Source organism: Cannabis sativa, chromosome 7, assembly GCF_029168945.1.
Source record: "Cannabis sativa cultivar Pink pepper isolate KNU-18-1 chromosome 7, ASM2916894v1, whole genome shotgun sequence".
NCBI classification, from domain to species: domain Eukaryota; kingdom Viridiplantae; phylum Streptophyta; class Magnoliopsida; order Rosales; family Cannabaceae; genus Cannabis; species Cannabis sativa.
In genome coordinates, this window is record NC_083607.1 from 62,344,468 (window position 1) to 62,367,616 (window position 23,149).

A 23,149-nucleotide genomic window follows, 5' to 3' on the forward strand; every position below is an offset into this window, starting at 1 on the left:
ATTAATTTCATTTTCAAGAATTATTGTCGTTTAATGGCAATCTAGTAATGTCGTTTTCCAAAATCAATGTGTGATTTGGTTTTGATTGGGTGACGTGGCTATCTTCATAACTACAAACAAAACAACACTTATTAGTGTCGTTTTCATACGATAATTGTCGTTTGTTAGTAAAACAGAAAAAACGGATTCATTTCAAGAACTAGTGTCGTTTAATGCAATCCAGTGATGTCGTTTCCAACATCAATGTCGTTTTTCAAAATCAATGTCGTTTTTCAAAATCAATGTCGTCTATATATATGAATAAAAAGAAAAGATGACTGGTTTGGTTTGGTTGGGTGACGTGGCTATCTTCATAACTACAAACAAAACAACACTTATCATTAGTTGGTTACCAGTTACCACCATAACTGAACTTAACCGAAAAAAGCTTCAATCCATATTCATGGCGACCACCTCTCTTCTTCTCAATCTCACCCCTAAAGTTTACAACTTTCGTCATCCTCGTCCAAAAAGAACAAACCCCATATTAGCTCGAACCTCATCTTCACCATCTTCATCAACTTTTTCAAGTGGGGCAGTGACAGTGAAAGAGAAAAGCTCATTCCCAGGAAAGCCAGAGGCAGATGTTGTAGTAATCGGAAGTGGCATTGCTGGACTCTGCTGCGGTGGACTCTTGGCAAGGTACGAAGAAGATGTTATTGTTCTTGAAAGCCATGATTTGCCAGGTGGGGCAGCTCACTCTTTTGATATCAAAGGGTTTAAGTTCGATTCTGGTCCTTCTTTGTTTTCTGGGTTTCAGTCTAGAGGTCCTCAGGCCAATCCTCTTGCACAAGTAAGTAATGAAATGAATCACTTTTAATTTCAATTTCAATTCAGGTAATTGTTTTGATTTTGAGTGAGCTTTTGTTTTTGGGTGTTTAATTAAATTAGGTTCTTGATGCTTTGGATGAGAGAATTCCTTGTGTTTCTTATGATTCTTGGATGGTTTATGTTCCTGAAGGTGAATTCTTGTCACGTATTGGCCCCACTGAGTTTTTTAAGGTGGAATCTCTGATACTTAATTATCTCATGTTGTTTGTATGGATCATATAATTACATCCTATTATATAGTATAATATTATATTGAATGGTAAGATTTAATATGACTTACCAAACGAAGCCTTAATTTTATGATGATTATATTAGTGAATCTATAACCCCACATGCAATATTCAGATTCAATCTTTTTGGAAATGAATTGTGATGCAAGCTATAAAGATCATTACTTTTCAATGTGTTCCAAGTTTCAATACTTGTCCAAATATCAACAAGAACAACAAGATATTGCTCCTTTCCTCCATAATTCCAAAGCTTTGTTCTTTCCATTTTCCAGTTTTTTCTTTCCTTGGAGATTAAAAGCCAACTAGGATGATAGATCATGAGTCAGAAGATTTCTCATACCATAATTCATGTGTTGGGATATGAAAAACCCAATAAGCACAACTCTCAAAATATGCTTCTTCACATCAATGTTCTGTTCTAACTAGTTTTTTTTTTTTCAATTTTTACCTGATCTGAGTGTTTCTTCATATCACTTATGCAGACCTATGTGAAATGTTATCTCACTCTTTCAGGACCTTGAAAAACATGCAAGTCCAAATGCTGTTAGAGAATGGCAAATACTCCTGGTAAGCATAACTATAAGTTTGGCTCTTTCATCTTTCTTGTCAATGTTAATTCTTTCAATTTAGTATAGAATAAATAGAATTTTAACTCCCTAAACTATGATGCTTGTAGGGTTTTTCCCCGAAATTAATTTTATTGAAAAAAAATCCCCTGAAACTATAATTGCAAATATTCTCCTTCAGTTGCATTTTGCTCATTTTTTGAGATAATTTATTGATGTGACCACAAGCCACGACGTGTATAATCAAGTATAATGACCTTAAACACTCATACAGTAAACTAGCCTTGGATCAGTCTAACATCAAAAAACAACTTGGAAAAATGAAACAAACGCAACCAAAGGTGCGAATTTGCTATTATTTCCAAAGTTCGAGGGAAAGAGCAAAATTATATAAGTGTTATAGTTTGGGGGTAAAAATCTTATTTATTGTTTAGTATATATGGTGTAATATGATTAGCTAACTATGCATGACATACTTCAATAATGTAAAACAGGGGAATTAAGCTATCATTAGCTTGGAAATCATGATAAGGAAATTGGTTTAAGCTTGTGTTGTGTTCTAATTTTGCATAAGTCTTACTTGTTGCTTTGTTATTGTTCTCATATGGAAGATGAAACTCTTCAACAGGATGCAGTTCTTCCACTATCTGCAGCTGCAATGGCACTGCCTCCTCTATCCATAAGAGGGGATTTCGGTGTTCTTTCAACCGCTGCAGCCAGATACACTCCCTCACTCCTCAAATCTTTCATCGAAATGGGACCAAAGGGAGCTCTTGGTGCTACAAAGCTACTAAGGCCTTTCTCGGAAATTGTTGACTCATTAGGACTTAAAGACCCCTTTATAAGAAACTGGATTGACTTGCTGGCATTCTTGCTTGCTGGGGTCAAATCTAATGGCATTCTCTCAGCAGAGATGGTAATGATTTTAACTTAAGTCCTAAAGATATGTATGAACCATTTATAGCAACACAGTTTACATTGTTGTTGTCTTTAGATTTACATGTTTGCAGAATGGTACAAGCCGGGTTGTTGTCTAGAATACCCTCTACATGGAAGTGCGGCTATTGTTGAAGCTCTTGTACGAGGATTACAGAAGTTTGGCGGACGCCTTTCTCTAGGGAGTCACGTAGAACAAATTGTTGTTGAAAATGGCCGAGCCACTGGAGTCAAGCTAAGAAGTGGTCAAGTAAGTACTGAATCACTAAACTTCGGTTGAAAAAAAAAAGGCTAATTAGAACTTTTGCCTCTGAACTTTAACATGTTCAGGCCGTTAAAAATTCTCCTTAGACTATTGAGATTGTTAGATTTAAAGACTTTTGTGCAATTCTATTTAATTTTACTGATGCATTTTTTGTGTACTAAATCGTGTCCCCTGAATTTTTATCCATGTTACACTTCCGTTAGTAAAATTACTATTAAATCCAACAATCTCAATAGTTCAAAAAAAAATTTTAACGGAAATCAACTTTTTCTAACATTTGGACTATGCTGCAGTTTATTCGCGCTAAGAAGGCGGTTGTTAGCAATGCCTCTATGTGGGACACTGTAAAACTATTGCCAAGGGATGTTGTTCCGAAATCATATGCAGACCGAGTCAACACAACACCACAGTGTGAATCGTTCATGCATCTCCATTTGGGATTTGATGCAGAGGTGAAATGTGATACATAAATGATTGCATATCAGATTATTTGGTTTTGTGTTGTTTTTCTAAACATAATGAATTGTGATTCAGGGCATAAGAGAAGACTTAGGAATACATCATATTGTTGTAAATGATTGGGATAGAGGAGTTGATGCTGATCAAAATGTAGTTTTGATATCTATACCAAGTGTACTAAGTCCTGATCTTGCACCACCTGGGAAACATGTTCTACATGCTTATCTTCCAGGGACCGAACCTTATGACCTATGGAAAGGACTTGATCGACGAAGCACCGAATACAAGAACCTAAAATCGCAAAGATCAGAGGTACATGAATTCACCTTTTAACATTCATTGAAGATTTGAGTTTTTGTTAGCTAACAATGCAATGCTTTCAGGTGATGTGGAAAGCAGTGGAACGAGCAGTTGGTTCGGGTTTTAGCAGGGAAAAGTGTGAGGTTAAGTTGGTTGGATCTCCATTGACACATGAAAGATTTCTTAGGAGAAATAGAGGAACATATGGACCAGCCATTGAAGCTGGGAAAGGAAGCTTTCCCGGGCATTCGAGTCCTATCCCGCAGCTTTATTGTTGTGGGGATTCAACTTTTCCTGGTATAGGAGTCCCTGCAGTTGCTGCTAGTGGTGCCATTGTTGCTAATTCTTTAGTTTCTGTGTCTCAACACTCCCAACTACTTGATGCCATTGGAATCTGAATATGAAGTGAACACCTTTTATTGTTGTTATTATATGTTCATGTGTGAAATTTACACTTGTATATTTTTACACTTCTAATAACCTTTATAGCATTATATGATTTAATTTAGGCATGAATGCATGCCTTTGCCTTTGATAATAATGTGCTTTATTCCACTATATGACCAAAAATTTATGAGTTAAATTCCTATTTTTACCTTTTGTTGTTTGTTACCTATAACTATAAGTTAAACTCTACAAACAAAAAGGCAATTGGTACCAAACACCATTTTATATTTTCATACTTCCAAGTTATCTTATAATTATAGGGCTCGTTTGGAACGCCGTATTAGGTCGTATTGTATTGTATTGTATTATATTGAATTGGATTATATATCATATTTTTATATAATACTATGTTAAACTTTAATTTATACTAAAATATTATATATTTAAGTGTCCATAAAAGTTATTACCACATATAGTTTTACATAAAAATATTGCATAAAATACAATTCAATATAATACAATACAATACAATACAAACTAATACGGCGTTCCAAACGAGCCCATAAAGATTTGATTAATTTGATAGAATTAACGAATCTGATTATAATTTTCAACTGCATATTTAGTGGTTGCACCGATCTATTTTTATCGATTTCAGTATTTAGGATAATGTAGATGCATTGGTATACCTTTTAACATTAGGGTAATTAGAATTTTTGTTCTCTGAAATTTGATACATATTAAATTATACTTCCGAACTTTTAGGTCATTAAAAATTTTCTGGAACTATCAAAATTGTTAGATTTAAAGACTTCTTTCCATTCCATTCAGTTTCACTAATGCAGTAATTGTCCATGTACTAAATTGTAATCTAAAATTTTAATATCTACCAAATCGTATACTCTGAAATTTTAATATGTATCAAATCGTACCTCTAAACTCTCATCTACTTACTTAGACTTCCGTTAGTAAAAATTAACAAAAAAAATTAAATTCAACAATCTCAACAGTTCTAAAAAAAATAAAAAATAGTTAAAATCACTTTGTACATGACAAAAATCTTAATTATTATTTTGATAATAATAATATTAATAGAGTAATTTACGATGTAAATACTTAAGTTTAATTCTTGATTGTAGATAAATACATAAATTTAATTTTTAACTGTAATAATACATAAATTATATTTTTAAAATTTCTGTAGATATCTGACCGTCAACTAAGAAATTCTAAAAATATAAATTTCGGTAAAAAATTTAACTTAAGTATTTATGATACAAATTATTATTATTATTATTATTATTATTATTATTATTATTATTATTCTTACACTGATATGGTGTCTCTCTAGTTTCGGATAAGATAACAGTGATAAGAGTAAGCAAAGAAGACTTCTTTCTCTCTTATCCTTCTCTTCTCTAATGGAAGCCCTACTCTGTTTCCCCTCTTCTTCTCCATCCCAAACCCTAACCCTAAATCGACCTACCACCAACCCACTCCTCAACCGACTTCCCCACAAACTCACCCCCTACGTAAACCATGGCCGCCGCCTTCCCACAATCCGATCCGCCATTTCCCGGACCAAGAAAGAAGAAACCGTCGACACAGTCAAAGAAAATCTCGAAAACTGTTACCTCCTAGCCGGAATCAGCTACAAAGGTTTCACCGTCAAACAATTCCAAGACCTCCGCCGATCTCTACCGGAGAACACGAAGCTAATCGTAGCCAAGAACACGCTGGTCTACAAAGCAATCGAGGGAACCAAATGGGAGGCGCTTAAACCCTGTATGACTGGTATGAACGCTTGGCTTTTCGTTCACACTGAAGAAATACCTGCCGCCATTAAACCCTACAGAGAGTTTCAGAAGGAGAGGAAGCTTGACGAGAAGAACGATTTCACCGGCGCCGTTTTCGAGGGGAAATTCTACGGACCTGGAGAGTTTAAGGAGCTGGAGACAATGCCGTCTAGGGGTGAGATTTATTCGAAGCTTTTGGGGTCTATTCAGGGACCGGCGTCGAGTGTGGTGGGAACGATTCAAGCTCCGGCAAGGGATTTGATAATGTTGTTGAAAGCTTATGTGAACAAATTGGAAGGAGAAGGCCAATAATAACAGAAACAGTTAATAATGTTATTCTTGTGTTTGGTGTAATTTAATGTTCTTCTTTTCTTCTTATTCTTAGTATAGAGGGATTATTATTTTTTTTTTTCATTGAATGGAGATTATTCTTGAACTTTTTCTCTAATCTAATTCATGTTAGAATTGTAGAATTGTATAGTTGGATGAGAGTAAGATGCATGGAACAATTTACAAGAAGATGAGTGCATAATGCATAGACTCATTGGTTTCATATTCATAGTTTGAAGATTTTCAATCAAATGTGAGATTAAATAAACAATAGAGTAGTTATCCAAATTTGTCAATACTTTAATTTTCACAATAATATTAGTTACATATTATTGAGTCAAATTAGTATTTACTTGTAATATTATTATTGATCTATTATAAAACGTTACTAGGGTAGGGTGGTGTTTAGTTGGGAGAAATAAAAATACATAAAAAAAATTCATCATGCAATGGAATGATTTTTTTTTTTCATTTTAAAATGGAATAGTTATTCCATCAAAATAGTTGAAAGACTAATTTTATTAGAATGACATTTCAATACTTCAATGTGTAACTAAACAAAAGAATGAAATAAAAATTATTTCCTTTCTATTCTATTTCTTCCAATCAAACACCAACTAAAGGTTATGAAGGAATGAGTCTACACTCCTCCACCCTCTTTGATGTACTAGGTTGTCTTTTTAACATCAGAATATGTTTGGGTGTTGTATGTCATACATAAGTACTTTCCTACAAGTGGTATATAATATATAGGTGCAAAAGTTTCATGTTGCTCTTCTTATATTTAAACACATAAGATATAGATATAGAAAAAACTTTATTTCGTTTCGGACAATTATCAACCAATCCAATCCAATTCCACATAAAACCGAACCTAAACTACATAACCGGATTTGTCTCCAAAACGGACAAAATCCAAAGCTACATCTTCAATTTAGTTTGTTATGTACAATTGAACGAATTAATGAATGTAGTTTAGCACTCTGATGGATTCTGTTGAGTTTATGTTTGGTTGCTATTTGATGTAGACGGGGCTGTCGAAGAGGAACGGCCTAACCTCGAAGCTTCAGATGAAAAAAAGAAGCTCTGCTGAGCAGGTTCTTTCGAACTCGGACTTCTGAGGTGATCAATGTATTCTGTTAAGGCCTTGAATCTCGATTGATCGCCATAAACACTTGGATCCATAATCAGTTCGTGAACAAGTGTGCGGCCTTCGAGCATGCTCACTACTGCTGACATGGTTGGCCGAAGCGCTGGTGAGGGATTAGTACATAACAAAGCTACTTTAATCATTCGAAATACTTCTTCGTGGTTGAACTCGGATTCCAACTTGGGATCCACCACTCCCATTAAGTTTCCTTTTTGTTGCGAAACAAGAACCTGAATAATGATACATAACACTATCATTAAAACCAATTGATAATAAGAAGAGTAGTCTGAGTAACCTATAATATTAAGTTTTCACATATTATCGATCTGGGATTCGAACATAAGAAAAGAGTTTTTCCTTTTAGTCTTACCCAATCTAGAAGACAAACATAATCTTCATTTGGGCGAAATTTCATATTGTTTATTCCAGCCACGAGTTCAAGTGCAACTATTCCGAAGCTGTAAACATCTGCTTTGAATGTTAAATAACCCCATAATGCATACTCTGGTGCCATGTATCCTCTGCAAAGCAATCAATCATGTCAAACTAAATGGTATGTTCAGAAATAAGAATTAAATCGATAGAAGTAATGGTGTTTACATGGTTCCAGCAACTCTGGTGGTAATGTGAGTGTTCTCTTCTTCATCTAGTTTAGCAAGACCAAAATCCGAAATTTTAGGATTAAGGTCCTTATCAAGTAGTATATTGTTTGCTTTAATGTCCCTATGAACAATTTTCAGTGGCGATTCCTCGTGCAGGAAAGCCAAACCTTTCGCAATCCCAATACAGATCTTCTGCCTCATTTGCCAGTCTAATTTCGCCGCACCTTCATGTCCACCTTTTATCGAAAAAAAAGTAACTAGATCAATGACATTTATCAAGATGGTATTTGAAAAATATGCTAATGGAGATCGATTGTTAAGCTTACCGAATAAAGAATGAGCAAGGCTATTGTTTTCCATGTACTCATACACCAACAATAGTTGTTTTCCTTCGATACAACATCCATGCAATTTGACAAGATTCGGGTGTTGTAAAGCCGAAATCATGCCTATTTCATTAACAAATTCTCGATTTCCTTGCTTTGATTTCGAAGATAGTTGTTTAACTGCAATGAGAGTACCATCTAACAGCACACCCTGCAATGAAAATCAACATTCATATCGAGTTTACTTAAAGAGTTAATCTTAAGTACAACACAGTAAAACACACTACCTTGAATACGGATCCAAAGCCACCTTCACCGATCTTATTTTCGGGATGAAAGTTATTAGTGGCCGCTTTAATTTGTCTAAATGAAAAGAAACCAGTTTGCAAGTCTAATCCTTTCAAAACTGTCAACAAAAAGAACAAGTTCATTAAGATTTTCGAGTCTCTTTGAGATCAAATAATAAACACTAAGAAAAAGTTCTTACTTTGTTCCCTTGATGGCTTGCCTTCGAAATAGCCTTTCCACCAAAGAATAACTAAGATCATGAGAATAAGGAGCAATGCAGAAACAACCCCAGCAACAATAATTTTCGTGCTCCTGTGTTCATCCGGAGGTTTGAAATCTGAAAATTTAGAGCCAAATATAAGTAGATAGATGACACTTGGAAATACATACTGTCAACTAAAATTTGTTACTCAAATTAGTTTTCCTCGTATGTCTATGAGCACTATACATACATATTGTGAAAAGGATAACATTCAATTGGAGTATGTGATCAGAGAAAAATATGTATTATGACACCATTGAAAGAGAGAGCTGTAATTGAGTGTGTATGTTACTAGAAGATATTGTATGTAAATGTGAGGAACAAGTTTTCGAGGGTGTATCAAACTATTTCAAGTAGGTCGAGTGACAAAAATTCCAAATCAGAGTCCAAAATCTTTAACTATGTTGTGTTCTTGACTGAAAGAACCATAGATTAGGCGGAAAATCATTATCAAATACTTCTTTTACGAGATGGTTTATTTTTCGGTTAAGCAAGTTCTTGTGTTAGCAAGTTTGCTTGTAAATGAAGTTAGTGTAGGAATAGCAAGAAAATCCCTACATAAGTACTTACTAGACTCCATAGATATAGCTGAAATAAGAGAACCATACATCCCTCGCCTCGGAACATTTGTTGTCCCTCTCCCCGCCCATTGAAAACGAATATCCAATGTCTTATCAGTCACCATTGCAGTAAAGTTCCTAATCACTTCTTTATCAACTCCCTTTGCCTCTTTTTCGATATCAAAGTCCTTCAACTTTAGTTTTCCCTACAAATTAGTCCCCTTTCAATCACCAATCTTTACACAAAACACTATGTCATGTATGCTCATAACAACATTAAGAAAAAGAGTAATCAAGCGTAAATCCTTTTTTTTTCAACTTTTAATTTCTTTCAAACGCAGTATGGGCTAATCATGCATGGAGATCCTATTGGAAATCATGAAGTGAATTATTAGATAATCGAAATTCAGAAGAACTACGCAGAATATGCCAATGAAGTTACCTGGACATAAACATCAAACATTCGGCTACCATCACTGTAATATGATCTGTTGTCCCTTAATATTATCTCTGCAAAGTGAAGTTTGACAGTATAAGGTCCATTTGCTAGACACCGAGCATAGTATGTCAACGAGAGAGGAGAGAGGCGAGCAGTTGTATACAACTCTGAATTCTTCATTCGGAGAACAGATGCATTGTTTGCTATGTGGTCTTTTGTGCTACTCCAAATATCCCAAAAGTCACCAGTGCTGCTAAATCCCCAATCAGCTGGACTCTGGAAGAACTTTGCACTACCTCCTACATCTTCATCGGCTTGATACTTGATGTTTCCAATGGAAACTTCTTTGCCACCACAGTTTATATGCACCGAATATCGGTCTACATGAATGGGAAGACATAAGAATCATGGCGCTTTAATGGGGGAAATAACAAGTTTGATTACCTTTTGAACATGGATTCAAGCACGGGGCGAGTAATCTGCATTAAAGTATAGTATAAGGAAGTACAATTAGATTGTGTAAAATTGATTATCAATTGATGTTTATAAGCTCGTGTTAGTTAAGATTGAGCTTACTTGTTGCTTTGCTGCGAAAAAGCTCTAAACAGATTGCTGATGAAACAACACACCAGTGAATTTCGTTTTTATAAAACGTTTACGAAAAATGGTAAAAGGGAAAGTAACAAAGAAAGAAGAATGAGCAACTCTTACAAGGTTTCTCGGCAAGCTGGTGGACCGGAAATTTTAGTAAAATTATTGTAAGAAAGATCTATTGCACTGCAAATAAAGATGAGATACTTAATTAGCCAAGTGTAAGCAATTTCGCCATAACATAATTTTCCTAATCACAATTGAGTATGTCCAACATTTCCAATAATGTTATGTTCAATCAAATACCAATAACATTTCCTCTACAATGAACATTTGATTTGATATGATTTAAGTAAAAAGAAAGATAAGAGATGGAAAAAACATACTATCGATTATCTCTACTACTGATCCAGTCCGGGATGAGCCCCGTCAGCTGGTTACTTGTCAGAAATCTGCTTAATTGGAAATATAATTATACTACAACATAATACATTATTTAATTAGTTGATCATGTTAATGAATATAGTTTACAAATACTTACATTGTGCTCAATCCCATTATATTTGCAAAATTCGGAATAGTCCCTTCCAATCTGTTAAAGCTAAGGTCTCTGCAAATAAAGTAAAACTTCAGTTGTTAACATCTTATGAATATTTTGAAGAATGTGGTAAAATGAGTGGAAAGAAGCATTACAAAGTCACCAGATTTGTCAATGTAGATATATAGTCAGGAATTCTTCCTCTTATATTGCAGCTTCTCAACATTCTGCAATTTCAAGAAAAAATTTCTCATCAAATGATTAATTATATAATTAGAAAGAAATACAATAATAAAACATGAATATTGACTCACAATTTCTGCATGTTGTTCATGCTTCTTAAGTCTGGAAATTCCGAGCTCTCGCCTTTCAAGTCACTAATCCTTCTGCAGTGAGTTCACATTATGATCAAATCTTCATACCGAGAAGAAAGAAATGTTCTTGTTATGTCAAAATAAAATGATGATTAACTACTTGTAATGGATAACTCACAGTGTCAACAAATTATTCAAGACCGAAATACTAGATGGAATTGGCCCTTCAAAACCACTTCCTTGTAACTCACTAGTACAAATACATTTCAAACAAGAAAGGGTCACATGAAAGTTCATTCCTTATAATTTTTTTTCACTTGGAAAATCATATTATGGAATGAAAATTAAGTTCTTACAAATTCTGAAGTTGTTTCCAACTCCTGAAAATATCCGGTAGTCTTCCAGTAAAGTTATTGCTGCTAATCCTACTGCAAATGTATCAAGTAAACACCATTATTAAACCGAGTTTCTCGCTTAATTCTACAATATTTGAAGACTTACAGAGTTTTTAAATTAGTCATGTTAGCGAAAGTTGCAGGCCATGTTCCGGTGAGATTATTAGCACTAAGAAAGCTGCAATTAGCCACAAAAAAATACAACCATTAACAATATAGCAAATTAAAGATGTTTAAAGAATCTAATACAAGAGAAGAAAAAGGATTAAAAACTGACATAATCTCCATGTTAACCAAATTTCCAAACTCAGGGGGAATTGTTCCAGAAAAAGAGTTGCTCTCCAGACCCCTAAAAATCACAGTTCTTTTAATGTTAATAGTCTCTTAACAAGTACTAATAAAGGCACTTAAAAAGAGAAAAATGTTAAACATACAAAGCTTTGAGAGTAGTTATTCTTCCCAAAAAGCTTGGTATTGGTCCTGTTAAATTGTTGACACTGAGAACCCTGCAATATGATTCCTTAACATGAGTGCATACATACATATATATATATATATATGCTTAAAAGTTGACTATATGAAGAATTATACTGAAATTTACAGTGTTTCCAACTTTGTAGAAGCCCATTCACTAGGTATTGTACCACTGAGGTAGTTCTGCCCCAAATTACTATATATAAACAAGAAACATTATGAATGGAATTAGTATATAATAAAACTGAGTATTAGGAGTTTCAGGTAAGAAAAAAAGGGCTAATTAGGATTTCTCCCGAACATCTCAAGCTGTTAAAAATTCCATCGAACTTCAAGGACTTTCATCCAATTCCATTAGATTTTACAAACTGGCGCTTGACATGTACACAAGTTCTGGGGACGCGATTTGGTACATGTGAAAGTTTAGGAGGCACGATTTGAAACAAGTCAAACTCCAAGGGGCACGATTTGGTATATGGACAATCATCAAATGAATGGAAGTCTTTGAATCTACCAATCTTAATAATTTGGGTATAATTTTTAACAGTGAGAAAAGGTCGGGAAAAAAAATCCTAATTAGCCAAAAGGAAAAAAAGAAAGTACATACAGTTGCTTAAGATATTGTAGCTTTGCCACAGATGGTGGAAGCACCCCATCAAGATCCTGTCCTACAAATGTGCTGCATTAATCAATCAAAACAAGCCCAAGTCATTATCATCATAATTCAACATGGATTTTCTTAATTAAAAGCTAAAGTCAAGAAGAAAAGAGAGGGAAAATATTTACATGGATTGGAGGTGGCATACATTTGCAGAGATGGAACAATTACAGATGATAGTGTTGAAGTACTGATCAGTATGAGGCCTTTCAATGGTTGTTTTGTTACTACATGGATCACTGAAATTCCAGTCTTTCTTATTCAACTGTGCTGCTATTTCTCTAATGGCTTTCACTGCAAAAAAGTAACACAAAAATAGACAAAAACTTTATCAAAAAAATTGTGTCATTTTTCATTAATATCAAACACAAATTAAAACCCAATTGCCTATAAGCTATTAGAAGCAGTTTATGTAATTTCATCCCAATTTTTAAATGTGCAGACATCAATGTCATAAGTAAAAAAGTAGAAAGAACCATTTGAAATAGAGAGAAAGACTCAAACCCAATAAACCATTTGTACTAAAAAGCTAAAAGTTTGAATCTTTTTACTGAATGTAAAGAGAGATAGAAAGAGTCTCATCTGGGTTTTCATCATCAAAGCTATATTTCATATTATCAATAAGAAGAAGAAGAAGTACCTTCAGAAGTGGGAAGAAGAAGTATTCCATTTCCAGGTTGAGCTGTGGAATATTGGATGGAACCCATTTCCATGCAAAGAAGAAGTAGTAGGAATACAATTACATCATGGAGTATAATGGTTTTGGTATTACCCATTTTCATTCAGTTTTTGTTTTGGCTAAAAACTCAATTGTTCAAAAGAACAAAGAAGAAGAAGATATTAATTGAGGAGTTTTGTCCACTTCACTGAGGTTATAGTTTATTACACATATAATATTATATGTTTATTTGTTAGTTTGATTTGACCCTTGACCCATCTCCTTAACTTGCCCACCATTGGAAAGAAGAAATTATATATGAATAATATAATCACATTTATCTAAACAAACTATTTATAATTATAATCCGTGGGTTTACATATAAACTACTCATTATATTATTATATAAATAATGACTAGGGAGGAACCTTTTCAAATGTAATAAATAGGAATTTTCCCTTCCAATTTTGACACTTCAATGATTTTGCTCTTTTAATTATACTTTTGCAAAACAATTGTAGTGAATAATCACCCTCAAAACTGATTGTTATAGTAGTAATAATATTTGAAAATGTATAAATAAAACTAAAATCAATCACAAAATGAAAAATTTAATTGAAATTAGATAAGAAAAATTTAGCTTGAGAATAAATAAATCGTAGATTTTTATTGTTTGAATAGTTAGTAATACACAATTAAATATGTCCAAGAATAAAATTTAACACAATGAATAACTACAAAGAAATAACTCACATTGAGAGAAATCACTTCAAGAGTGATACTCTCATTACATTTTTCTCCACACACACTCATTATGATCTTGGATTCTCTCTTTGTAAACTTTAATCTGAATCTAAAGTATGAGCTTTAGAGATTGGAGATAGGTTTCTCTTAAAAGAGTAAAGGCACTACTATTTATAGTTATTGGTGGGTTCCCTTTAAGTTGGTATTAAATCTAATTGTTATAACTAACAACAGCAATCAAGTGGGCTCTTCGAATGGGAGTGGACTCTAAACTGGCGACGGTAACCATTTTGTCTGACGCGTTGCTGATCGTGCGGGCTTTGGAGAAGAGGCAATTTCCTCCCTACTGGAAGCTGAGACCGCTGGCGATGGAACTTTGGAAGCTTATGGAGGGATTTATGGATTGCCAAATTATTTACATAAAGCGTGAAGAAAACTATTATGCGGATAGGTTAGCTAAGGATGCAAGAATTAATGGTATGATGACTGGTTGGTGTCAAAGGGAGGGGTTCCCTTATGTGATTCCCAACAACTTGCTTTAATGAACAATCAATGTTCTTTAAAAAAAAAAAAAACTAACAGCAGCTTTCTTCAGATTCATCTGATGAGTGAATAGATAGACATATTGATTTTGACAGATTAAGTGAGTTTAATCCTAACAAAAATGTCTCTTGATCAGTCTCGAATATTAAAAATAACTGTAAATTTATTTTTCATTAGCATTTAGTTTATTTTTGAGACAATTTATTGATGTGGCCACAAATTAAGTATAAAATTACAGCACGATGACTTATTCATTCAGCTAGTTAAAATTAGCTTGAACTAAGTATAATAGTCTAACATTCAAATATACAAATTATAAAATTATAAATATTCAAAAAATTTCGTTGCCTAAGCAATTATTTTTTGCATGGGCTTTCAAATTACAGTAAATTAAATAAATTAATGTCAAGAAACTATTTACAAAAATGAGCAAATAATACAATAAAATGGGCAAATTTACAAGTAATTTGAATTTATTATTTCCAAAGTTCGAGGTACAATCTTTTTACAAATAATTGTAGTATTTGATAATAATTTTATTTTTTAATTTTTTAATCACAAAAATAAAAGTAAAATTTGTATTTTTAAAAAATAAAAAAGTATTCTATAACCACTTTGTTTTTTAATTTTAAAAATAGAAAATAAAAGTATGCTCTATAACTTTTATTTTTATTTTTATTTTTTGATTTTATTTAAGTCAAGTCTAGGTTCGGGTTTGGGACCAGGGTCGTGGTCCGTGTTGGCACTGGGGTCGAGGCTGGAGTCTAGGTCTCAATGTTTAAGTTAGGGTCAGAGTCCAAAATATTTATTAGAAAAAAAATTGTTTAAAAAAATTTTAAAAGTGATTTTTTTTGTTTTTTGATTCTCAATTAAAAAAATTAAAAAGTGAAAACAATTTTATAAAATATATTTTTAGAAAACATTTGTGCCTTTTTAATTAAAAAACAAAAAACTAATTAAAAAAAATACTACTAAACACATCCAATATAAAAAAAAAAATCATATTATAGCATATCAAAATTTCTGGTTAATAGTATTTATTGCAGCTATGTATATGATTTAGGATGCCTTGATAATTGTGTAAATCCTAAACTCATGCTAATCTTTTAGTTTATTTTCTTTCTTATGTAATTTATATAAATTTTATTTTTGATATTATAAATTATTTTAAATATTTAAAAAAAATTATATAAAATATTAAATTATAATTTTCCTATATACATATAAAATAAAACACCTTATTAATAAAGAAAAAAGTGATATTGTTATCATAAATTTTGTCCATAGATATAAATATTTGAGAAGTTGGCAATAATAAGTAAATTAATAAAAGTGAAATAGTAGTTGAATTTGCTTGACTTAATTAGGAAAACATTATGATCAAGTGTGCATATATAATTAGCAAGTTGGCAAATGGTAATTAATAAAAGAAATTATTATTATTATTAGTCAAGAAATAAATTAAACTAAACTAAACTAGTGAGTAGTTATGATTAACTTCACATGCATATAACTATTTATTGTAACTCACGTAAACAACTTTAACACGTATCACTCCTAATATTCTTTCTTTTTTGGTTGACTTATAATATTCTAATTAGAGTTTTTTTCAATGGAAATTTAGTTTTATTTAACTATTAATTTCTCTACCAAATACGGTAACAAATTAGTTAAAACAAATTTTAACATGAACATACAATAGGGTATAATAAAATTATGAGTTATTATATTTACTAATAGTTTAATAAAATAAATTAAAACTTTGCTTAATTAATATATATATATAGTTTTAGCTAAAATAGTTGGTGCTATTTTGGTTTATAAGGGTCGAACTTAAACTAAAGCAGACTAACTTGTGCTTAGGGCTCAAGCAAGCCAAGGGCTCAAAAAAATATTTTTCTTTAAAAATATAGATATTTTTCAATAATTCTTAAAAATATTACATATTTTTTAAATAAAAGGCCAAATAATTTTTATTTTCCTAATGTCTATCTAATCTCAAGATCGGCCTTATTATTATATATTTGGAAGAAAATTACATTATATACTCATTTTTTTTACTAAATTTAAGTGGAGAGTGAGAATATATTGAAAAATCCACTTACATAGGTACATTTTAATGAAATATAATATGAGAGTATTTTTGATTAATAGATAAAAGAAAGTATTTTTCAATTTATTTCTATATTTGGTGATACTCTAATTAAAATATGTATTAAATTAATGTGACAGTCAGTAGTCCCGTGATCCGTAAGGGGAAACACCGGGTAAGCTGTGCAATCCCACACCGCCTGGGGAAGGTCAAGTGGGATGATTCTGAGACTGTGTAGGTATGGGACTACACAGTTGAAGAGGGCTTAAATGGATTGATTGGTACTACCTATATCAACAAGGTGTATCTTGTTTTTCGGTAGCCCATCACGAAAGAACTCCACAGTTAAGCGTGCTTAGCCCGGAGTAATTTAAGGATGGGTGACCTCCTGGGAAGTTTTCCCAGGAAGCGTGCGAGTGAGGACAAAGCACGCTGGAAACACTCGTGTTGGTCTGTAGGGTCAGTCATCAGTCCATGAAGCAGCCAGAGGGACGTACTCGTGTATAAGAGCCATTATTTCCGTGGGTGTAAGGACCCAATGGAGGCTTGAAGCGGGGACGTTACAAATGGTATCAGAGCCTTGACCCAGCCGGAAGTGTGGTCGACGAGGACGTCGAACCCCATAAGGGGGGGTGATTGTGACAGTCAGTAGTCCCGTGATCCGTAAGGGGAAACACCGGGTAAGCTGTGCAATCCCACACCGCACGGGAAGGTCGAGTGGGATGATTCGAGGCTTGTGTAGGTATGGGACTACACAGTTGAAGAGGGCTTAAATGGATTGATTGGTACTACCTATATCAACAAGGTGTATCTTGTTTTTCGGTAGCCCATCACGAAAGAACTCCACAGTTAAGCGTGCTTAGCCCGGAGTAATTTAAGGATGGGTGACCTCCTGGGAAGTTTTCCCAGGAAGCGTGCGAGTGAGGACAAAGCACGCTGGAAACACTCGTGTTGGTCTGTAGGGTCAGTCATCAGTCCATGAAGCAGCCAGAGGGACGTACTCGTGTATAAGAGCCATTATTTCCGTGGGTGTAAGGACCCAATGGAGGCTTGAAGCGGGGACGTTACAATTAATATATTATTATGTACTATAATATGGTTCTAAATTCTAATTATAGTCTCGTATCTTCGTAGTATAGTGAAATTTATATCTTCATGGCTGCTGGCTGCTAGTATAGGTTCAAAATGTCTTTACTTAAATGAAATTTTAATTGATATTAATAGTCCTCAATACTATTACAAAGTATTATATTATTTTTTTTTTATATAATAGGTGTTAGGTATGCTTAGTTATTCGAAATAAATTTTAAAAAGAAATACAAAAGTCACTTTTAATATTCTTGGTATGTGAAAGATTTTTCCACAGCCATCTTTCAATCAATATCTTTGATTTTTTTTTTTTTTTTTTTGTGTTACCTAAAAGAATAATAATTAAACAAATATATTTTTATTTTATTTCTAAATTCACATATTTTTTTACCAAAAAAAAAAATAAAGAAGGACAACTTGCTTTCCTCCTCTTGTGCCTTTTCTTATTTTTCTTTCTTTTATTTATTCTTTTTAGTATTAAAATTATTTTCCATGATCAAAGAATAAAAAATATTTGATTTAGGTCTATGTAGTTAGATGATGTGTCTTCTTAATTAGAAGTTTTTTTTCATTCAAAAAAATATATATTGTCCATAAAAAGACATGAATAAAAATATATAATACTTACAAATTGATAAATTTTATTTTTTATTTTTTAAGAAAAAACCTTAAATGTTTTAAGAATTATAATTCAAAACCTCATGATGCCAATTAATATTTTCTTAAACTTTAAGCTAAGTAAGACAATTCTTAGTTGTTATTATTTGGTGCACACATGAATAATGGCGTAAACTTGCAGCCCTTTCATGAATTAAAAAAAGCTTTTGAGGCTCTCTTAATTTTAGGGTTAGGCTTAATTATGGAGAAAAATATACCGAGATAGGTTTGGACTACATTTCACAAAAGAGTACCTTTATTAGAAATGTTAGATTTTTAATATTTCGATAAAAATAATTGTTAGTGTTTAAAAACTAGGTTTCCTCTCAATGTTACCAATAAAAAAGTGATAGATAGCAGTCTTGGCTTCCTCCTTGTGAAATTTCACGATTTTTCGAGATGTGTAGGGTGAGATTTTAAGAGAACTCTAACGAGTGTAAGGGTAAGGAAAAAATGTTAAAATTTACCCTGAAAAGAAGAAAATTTTCAATTTTTCAATTAGGGGCCATTTTCACCAGATTTTATGTGAATTCAATCTTCATATTCACGTCTTAGTATTACGAATTCATTGTAACTAGTGGGAAAAAAAATATTTCAAGATTGATTCGGGCCACATTTCACAAAGGGTCCGGGCCGCCATCATAAATGTGAGATTTTCACTATTTTGATGAAAATAATTGTTAGTGTTTGAAAACTAAGTTTCCTCTCAACGTTTCCGATAGAAAAGTGATAGAAAACGGCCTTGGCTTCCTCCCTGTGAAATATCATGATTTTTGAGATGTGTAGAATGAGATTTTAAGAGAATACTAATGAGTGTAAGAGTAAGGAAAAAACTAGCTAAAATTTACTCTAAAACAAAGACGTTTTTCAGTTTTTGAATTAAGGGTCATTTTAACCAAATTTAACATGAAATTAATCTTCGTACTCACGTCTTAGTAGTACGAATTTATTGTGACTAGTAGGGAAAAATATTTCGAGAAGGGTCCGGGCCACATTTCACAAAGGGGTACCACTATTAGAAATGTGATATTTTTACTATTTTGGTAAAAATGATTGTTAGTGCTTGAAAACTAGGTTTCCTCTCAACATGTCCAATAGAAAAGTGATGGACACGGTCTTGGTTTCATCCCCGTGAAATTTAACGATTGTTTGAGATGTGTAGGGTGAGATTTTAAGAGAAAACTAACGAGTGTAAGAGAAAGGAAAAAACTTGTTTAAATACACCCAAAAAAGAAGAACATTTTTAATTTTTCAATTAGGGGCCATTTTCACCAAATTTAACGTGAAATCAATCTTCTTATTCATGTATGAGTAATACGAATTCATTGTGACTAGTGGGAAAAAATATTCTGAGATGGGTCTAGGCCACATTTCACAAAGGGGTACTACTATCAGAAATGTGATCAGATTTTCACTATTTCGATTAAAATGATTGTTAGTGCATGAAAACTACTTTTTCTCTCAACGCGTCTAATAGAAAAGTGATGCACAACGGTCTGTGCGTCGTCCCCATGAAATTTCACGATTTTTGGAGGTGTGTAGGATGAGATTTTAACAGAACACTAACGAGTGTAAAAGAAAGGAAAAAACTTTTAAAATTTAACTTGAAAAGAAGAATATTTTCAATTTTTGAATTAGAGGGTCATTTTAACCAAATTTAACGTGGAACCAATCTTCCTATTCACGTCTTAGTAGTACAAATTTATTGTCACTAGTGGCAAAAAATATTCTGAGATGGGTCCGGGCCACATTTCACAAAGGGGTACCACTATCAGAAATGTGAGATTTTTACTATTTCGATTAAAATGATTGTTAGTGCATGAAAACTACTTTGTCTCTCAACGCGTCCAATAGAAAAGTAGTGCACAACGGTCTTGGCTTCAACCCGATGAAATTTCATGATTTTTGGAGATGTGTAGGGTGAGATTTTAACAGAACACTAACGATTGTAAGAGTAAGAAAAAAAACTTGTTAAAATTTACCCTGAAATGAAGAATATTCTAAATTTTTGAATTAGGGGGCCAATTAAAACAAATTTAATTCAAAACAAATCTTCATATTCACCTCTTAGTAGTACGAATTCATTGTGACTAGTGGCAAAAAATATTTCAAGATGGGTCCGGGCCATATTTCACAAAGTGGTACCACTATCAGAAATGTGAGATTTTCACTATTTTGAATTAAATGATAGTTAGTGCATAAAACTACTTTTTCTCTCTATGCATCCAATACAAAATTTATGCACAACGTTCTTGGCTTCGTCCCCGTAAAATTTCACGTTTTTCAGAGATGTGTAGGGTGAGCTTTTTTACAGAAGAGTAACAAGTGTAAGAGTAAGGAAAAAAACTTGTTCAAATTTACCCTGAAAAGAAATTAATCTTCAATTTTTGAATTAGGGGGCCATTTTAACCAAATTTTACGTGAAACCAATCTTCATATTTACGTCTTAGTAGCAGGATTTCAATGTGAGTAGTGCCAAAAAAATTATTCTTAGATGGGTCTGGACCACATTTCACAAAGGGATACCACTATTAGAAATGTTAGATTTTCACTATTTCAGTTAAAATGACTGTTAGTGCATGAAAACTATTTTTTCTCTCAACGTGTCCAATAAAACAGTGATGCACAATGGTCTTGGCTTTGATCCCGTAAAATTTCACGATTTTTGGACATGTGTAGGATGAGATTTTAACAGAACATTAACGAGTGTAAGAGTAAGGAAAAACTTGTTAATATTTACCCTGTAAAGAAGAGTATTTTAAATTTTTGAATTAGGGGGCCATTTTAACCAAATTTAATGCGAAACCAATCTTCATATTCATATCTTAGTAGCATGAATTCAATGTGAATAGTGGCCAAAAATATTCGAGATGCGTACGGGCCACATTTCACAAAGGGGGTACCACTATCAGAAATGTGAGATTTTCACTATTTCGATTAAAATGATTGTTAGTGCATAAAAACTATTTTTTCTTTCAACGTTTCCAAAAGAAAAGTGATGCACAACGGTCTTTGCTTCATCCCCATGAAATTTCACGATTTTTGGAGATGGGTAGGGTGAGATTTTAACTGAACACTAATGAGTGTAAGAGTAAGGAAAAAACTTGTTAAAATTTACCTTGAAAAGAAGAATATTTTCAATTTTGAATTCGCGAGTCATTTTAACCAAATTTATTACAAAAACAATCTTTACATTCACATCTTAGTACCACAAATTCAATATGTGACTAATGGCCAAAAATATTCCGTGATGCGTCCATGCCACATTTCACAAAGGGGTACCACTACTATTTCAATTAAAATGATTGTTAGTGCATGAAAACTACTTTTTCTCTCAACGTGTCCAATAGAAAAGTAATGCACAACGGTCTTGGCTTCAACCCCATGAAATTTCACGATTTTTGGAGATTTGTTGGGTGAGATTTTAACAGAACACTAACGAGTGTAAGAGTAAGGAAAAAACTTGTTAAAATTTACCCTAAAAAGAAGGATATTTTAAATTTTTGAATTAGGGTGTCATTTTAACCAAATTTATCGCAAAATTAATCTTCATATTCACGGTTAGGAGTACGAATTCATTGTGACTAGTGGCAAAAAATATTCCGAGATATGTCCGAGTCACATTTCACAAAAGGGTACCACTATCAGAAATGTGAGATTTTCACTATTTTGATTTAAATGATTGTTAGTGCATGAAAATTACTTTTTCTCTCAACGCGTCCAATAGAAAAGTTATGTACAACGGTCTTGGCTTCGTCCCCATGAAATTTCACGATTTTTAGAGATGCGTAGGGTGAGCTTTTAACAGAACACTAATATGTATAAGAGTAAGGAAAAAACTTGTTCAAATTTACCCTCAAAAGAGAATATCTTCAATTTTTGAATTACGGGGCCATTTTAACCAAATTTAATGTGAAACCAATCTTCATATTCATGCCTTAGTAGAAGAAATTCAATGTGACTAGTGCCAAAAAATTAATTCGAGATGGGTCTGGGCCACAATTTACAAAGGGGTACGACTATCAGAAATGTGAGATTTTTACTATTTCGGTTAAAAATGACTGTTAGTGCATGAAAACTACTTTTTCTCTCAAGGAGTCCAATAGAAAAGTGATGCACAACGGTCTTGGCTTTGTCCCCGTGAAATTTCACGATTTTTGAAGATGTATAGGGTGAGATTTTAACAGAACACTAACGAGTGTAAGAGTAAGGAAAAAACTTGTTAAAATTTATCCTGAAAAGAAGAATATTTTAAATTTTTGAATTAGGGGGCCATTTTAATAAAATTTAATGCAAAACCAATCTTCATATTCACGTCTTAGTAGCACGAATTCAATGTGACTAGTGGCCAAAAATATTCCAAGATGCGTCCGGGCCACATTTCACAAAGGGGTACCAATATCAGAAAGGTGAGATTTTCACTATTTTGATTTAAATGATTGTTAGTGCATATAAAATACTTTTTCTTACAACGTGTCCAATAGAAAAGTGATGCACAACGGTCTTGTCTTCATCCCCGTAAAATTTCACGATTTTTAGAGATATCTAGGGTGAGATTTTAACAGAACACTAACGAGTGTAAGAGTAAGGAAATAACTTGTTAAAATTTACCCTGAAAAGAAGAATATTT

The 23,149-nt window shown here is 32.9% G+C and overlaps 3 protein-coding genes across 4 annotated transcripts; 2 read left to right on the plus strand and 1 right to left on the minus strand.

Annotated features, from left to right (window-relative positions):
* The first annotated feature begins 325 nt into the window (after positions 1-325).
* Positions 326-4,205, plus strand: LOC115697308 (prolycopene isomerase, chloroplastic). Its single transcript, XM_030624255.2, has 8 exons — positions 326-832; positions 931-1,041; positions 1,614-1,667; positions 2,295-2,582; positions 2,661-2,852; positions 3,161-3,319; positions 3,402-3,638; positions 3,710-4,205. Exons 1-8 carry the CDS (start codon positions 443-445, stop codon positions 4,022-4,024), a joined length of 1,746 nt encoding a protein of 581 aa, XP_030480115.2. The 5' UTR covers positions 326-442; the 3' UTR covers positions 4,025-4,205.
* Positions 4,206-5,345: 1,140 nt separating this feature from the next.
* LOC115697309 (large ribosomal subunit protein uL10c) lies at positions 5,346-6,257 on the plus strand. The gene has a single exon (XM_030624256.2). It carries the CDS (start codon positions 5,435-5,437, stop codon positions 6,119-6,121), a length of 687 nt encoding a protein of 228 aa, XP_030480116.2. The 5' UTR covers positions 5,346-5,434; the 3' UTR covers positions 6,122-6,257.
* Positions 6,258-6,939: 682 nt separating this feature from the next.
* LOC115697304 (probable LRR receptor-like serine/threonine-protein kinase At1g07650) lies at positions 6,940-13,662 on the minus strand. 2 transcript variants are annotated; one of them, XM_030624252.2, is made up of 24 exons: positions 13,377-13,662; positions 12,865-13,030; positions 12,686-12,757; positions 12,206-12,274; positions 12,039-12,110; positions 11,882-11,953; positions 11,711-11,782; positions 11,566-11,637; positions 11,388-11,459; positions 11,210-11,281; positions 11,051-11,122; positions 10,899-10,967; positions 10,744-10,809; positions 10,478-10,543; positions 10,343-10,378; positions 10,211-10,245; positions 9,770-10,146; positions 9,338-9,533; positions 8,705-8,842; positions 8,505-8,623; positions 8,218-8,428; positions 7,890-8,127; positions 7,660-7,810; positions 6,940-7,519 (listed from the first exon to the last, which is right to left on the minus strand). In XM_030624252.2, exons 1-24 carry the CDS (start codon positions 13,516-13,518, stop codon positions 7,142-7,144), a joined length of 3,033 nt encoding a protein of 1,010 aa, XP_030480112.2. In that variant the 5' UTR covers positions 13,519-13,662; the 3' UTR covers positions 6,940-7,141. The 2 variants fall into 2 exon arrangements, with proteins under 2 accessions (XP_030480112.2, XP_060957625.1); XM_061101642.1 differs by lacking the exon at positions 13,377-13,662 and having other exon boundaries at positions 12,885-13,023.
* Between the last annotated feature and the right edge of the window lie 9,487 nt (positions 13,663-23,149).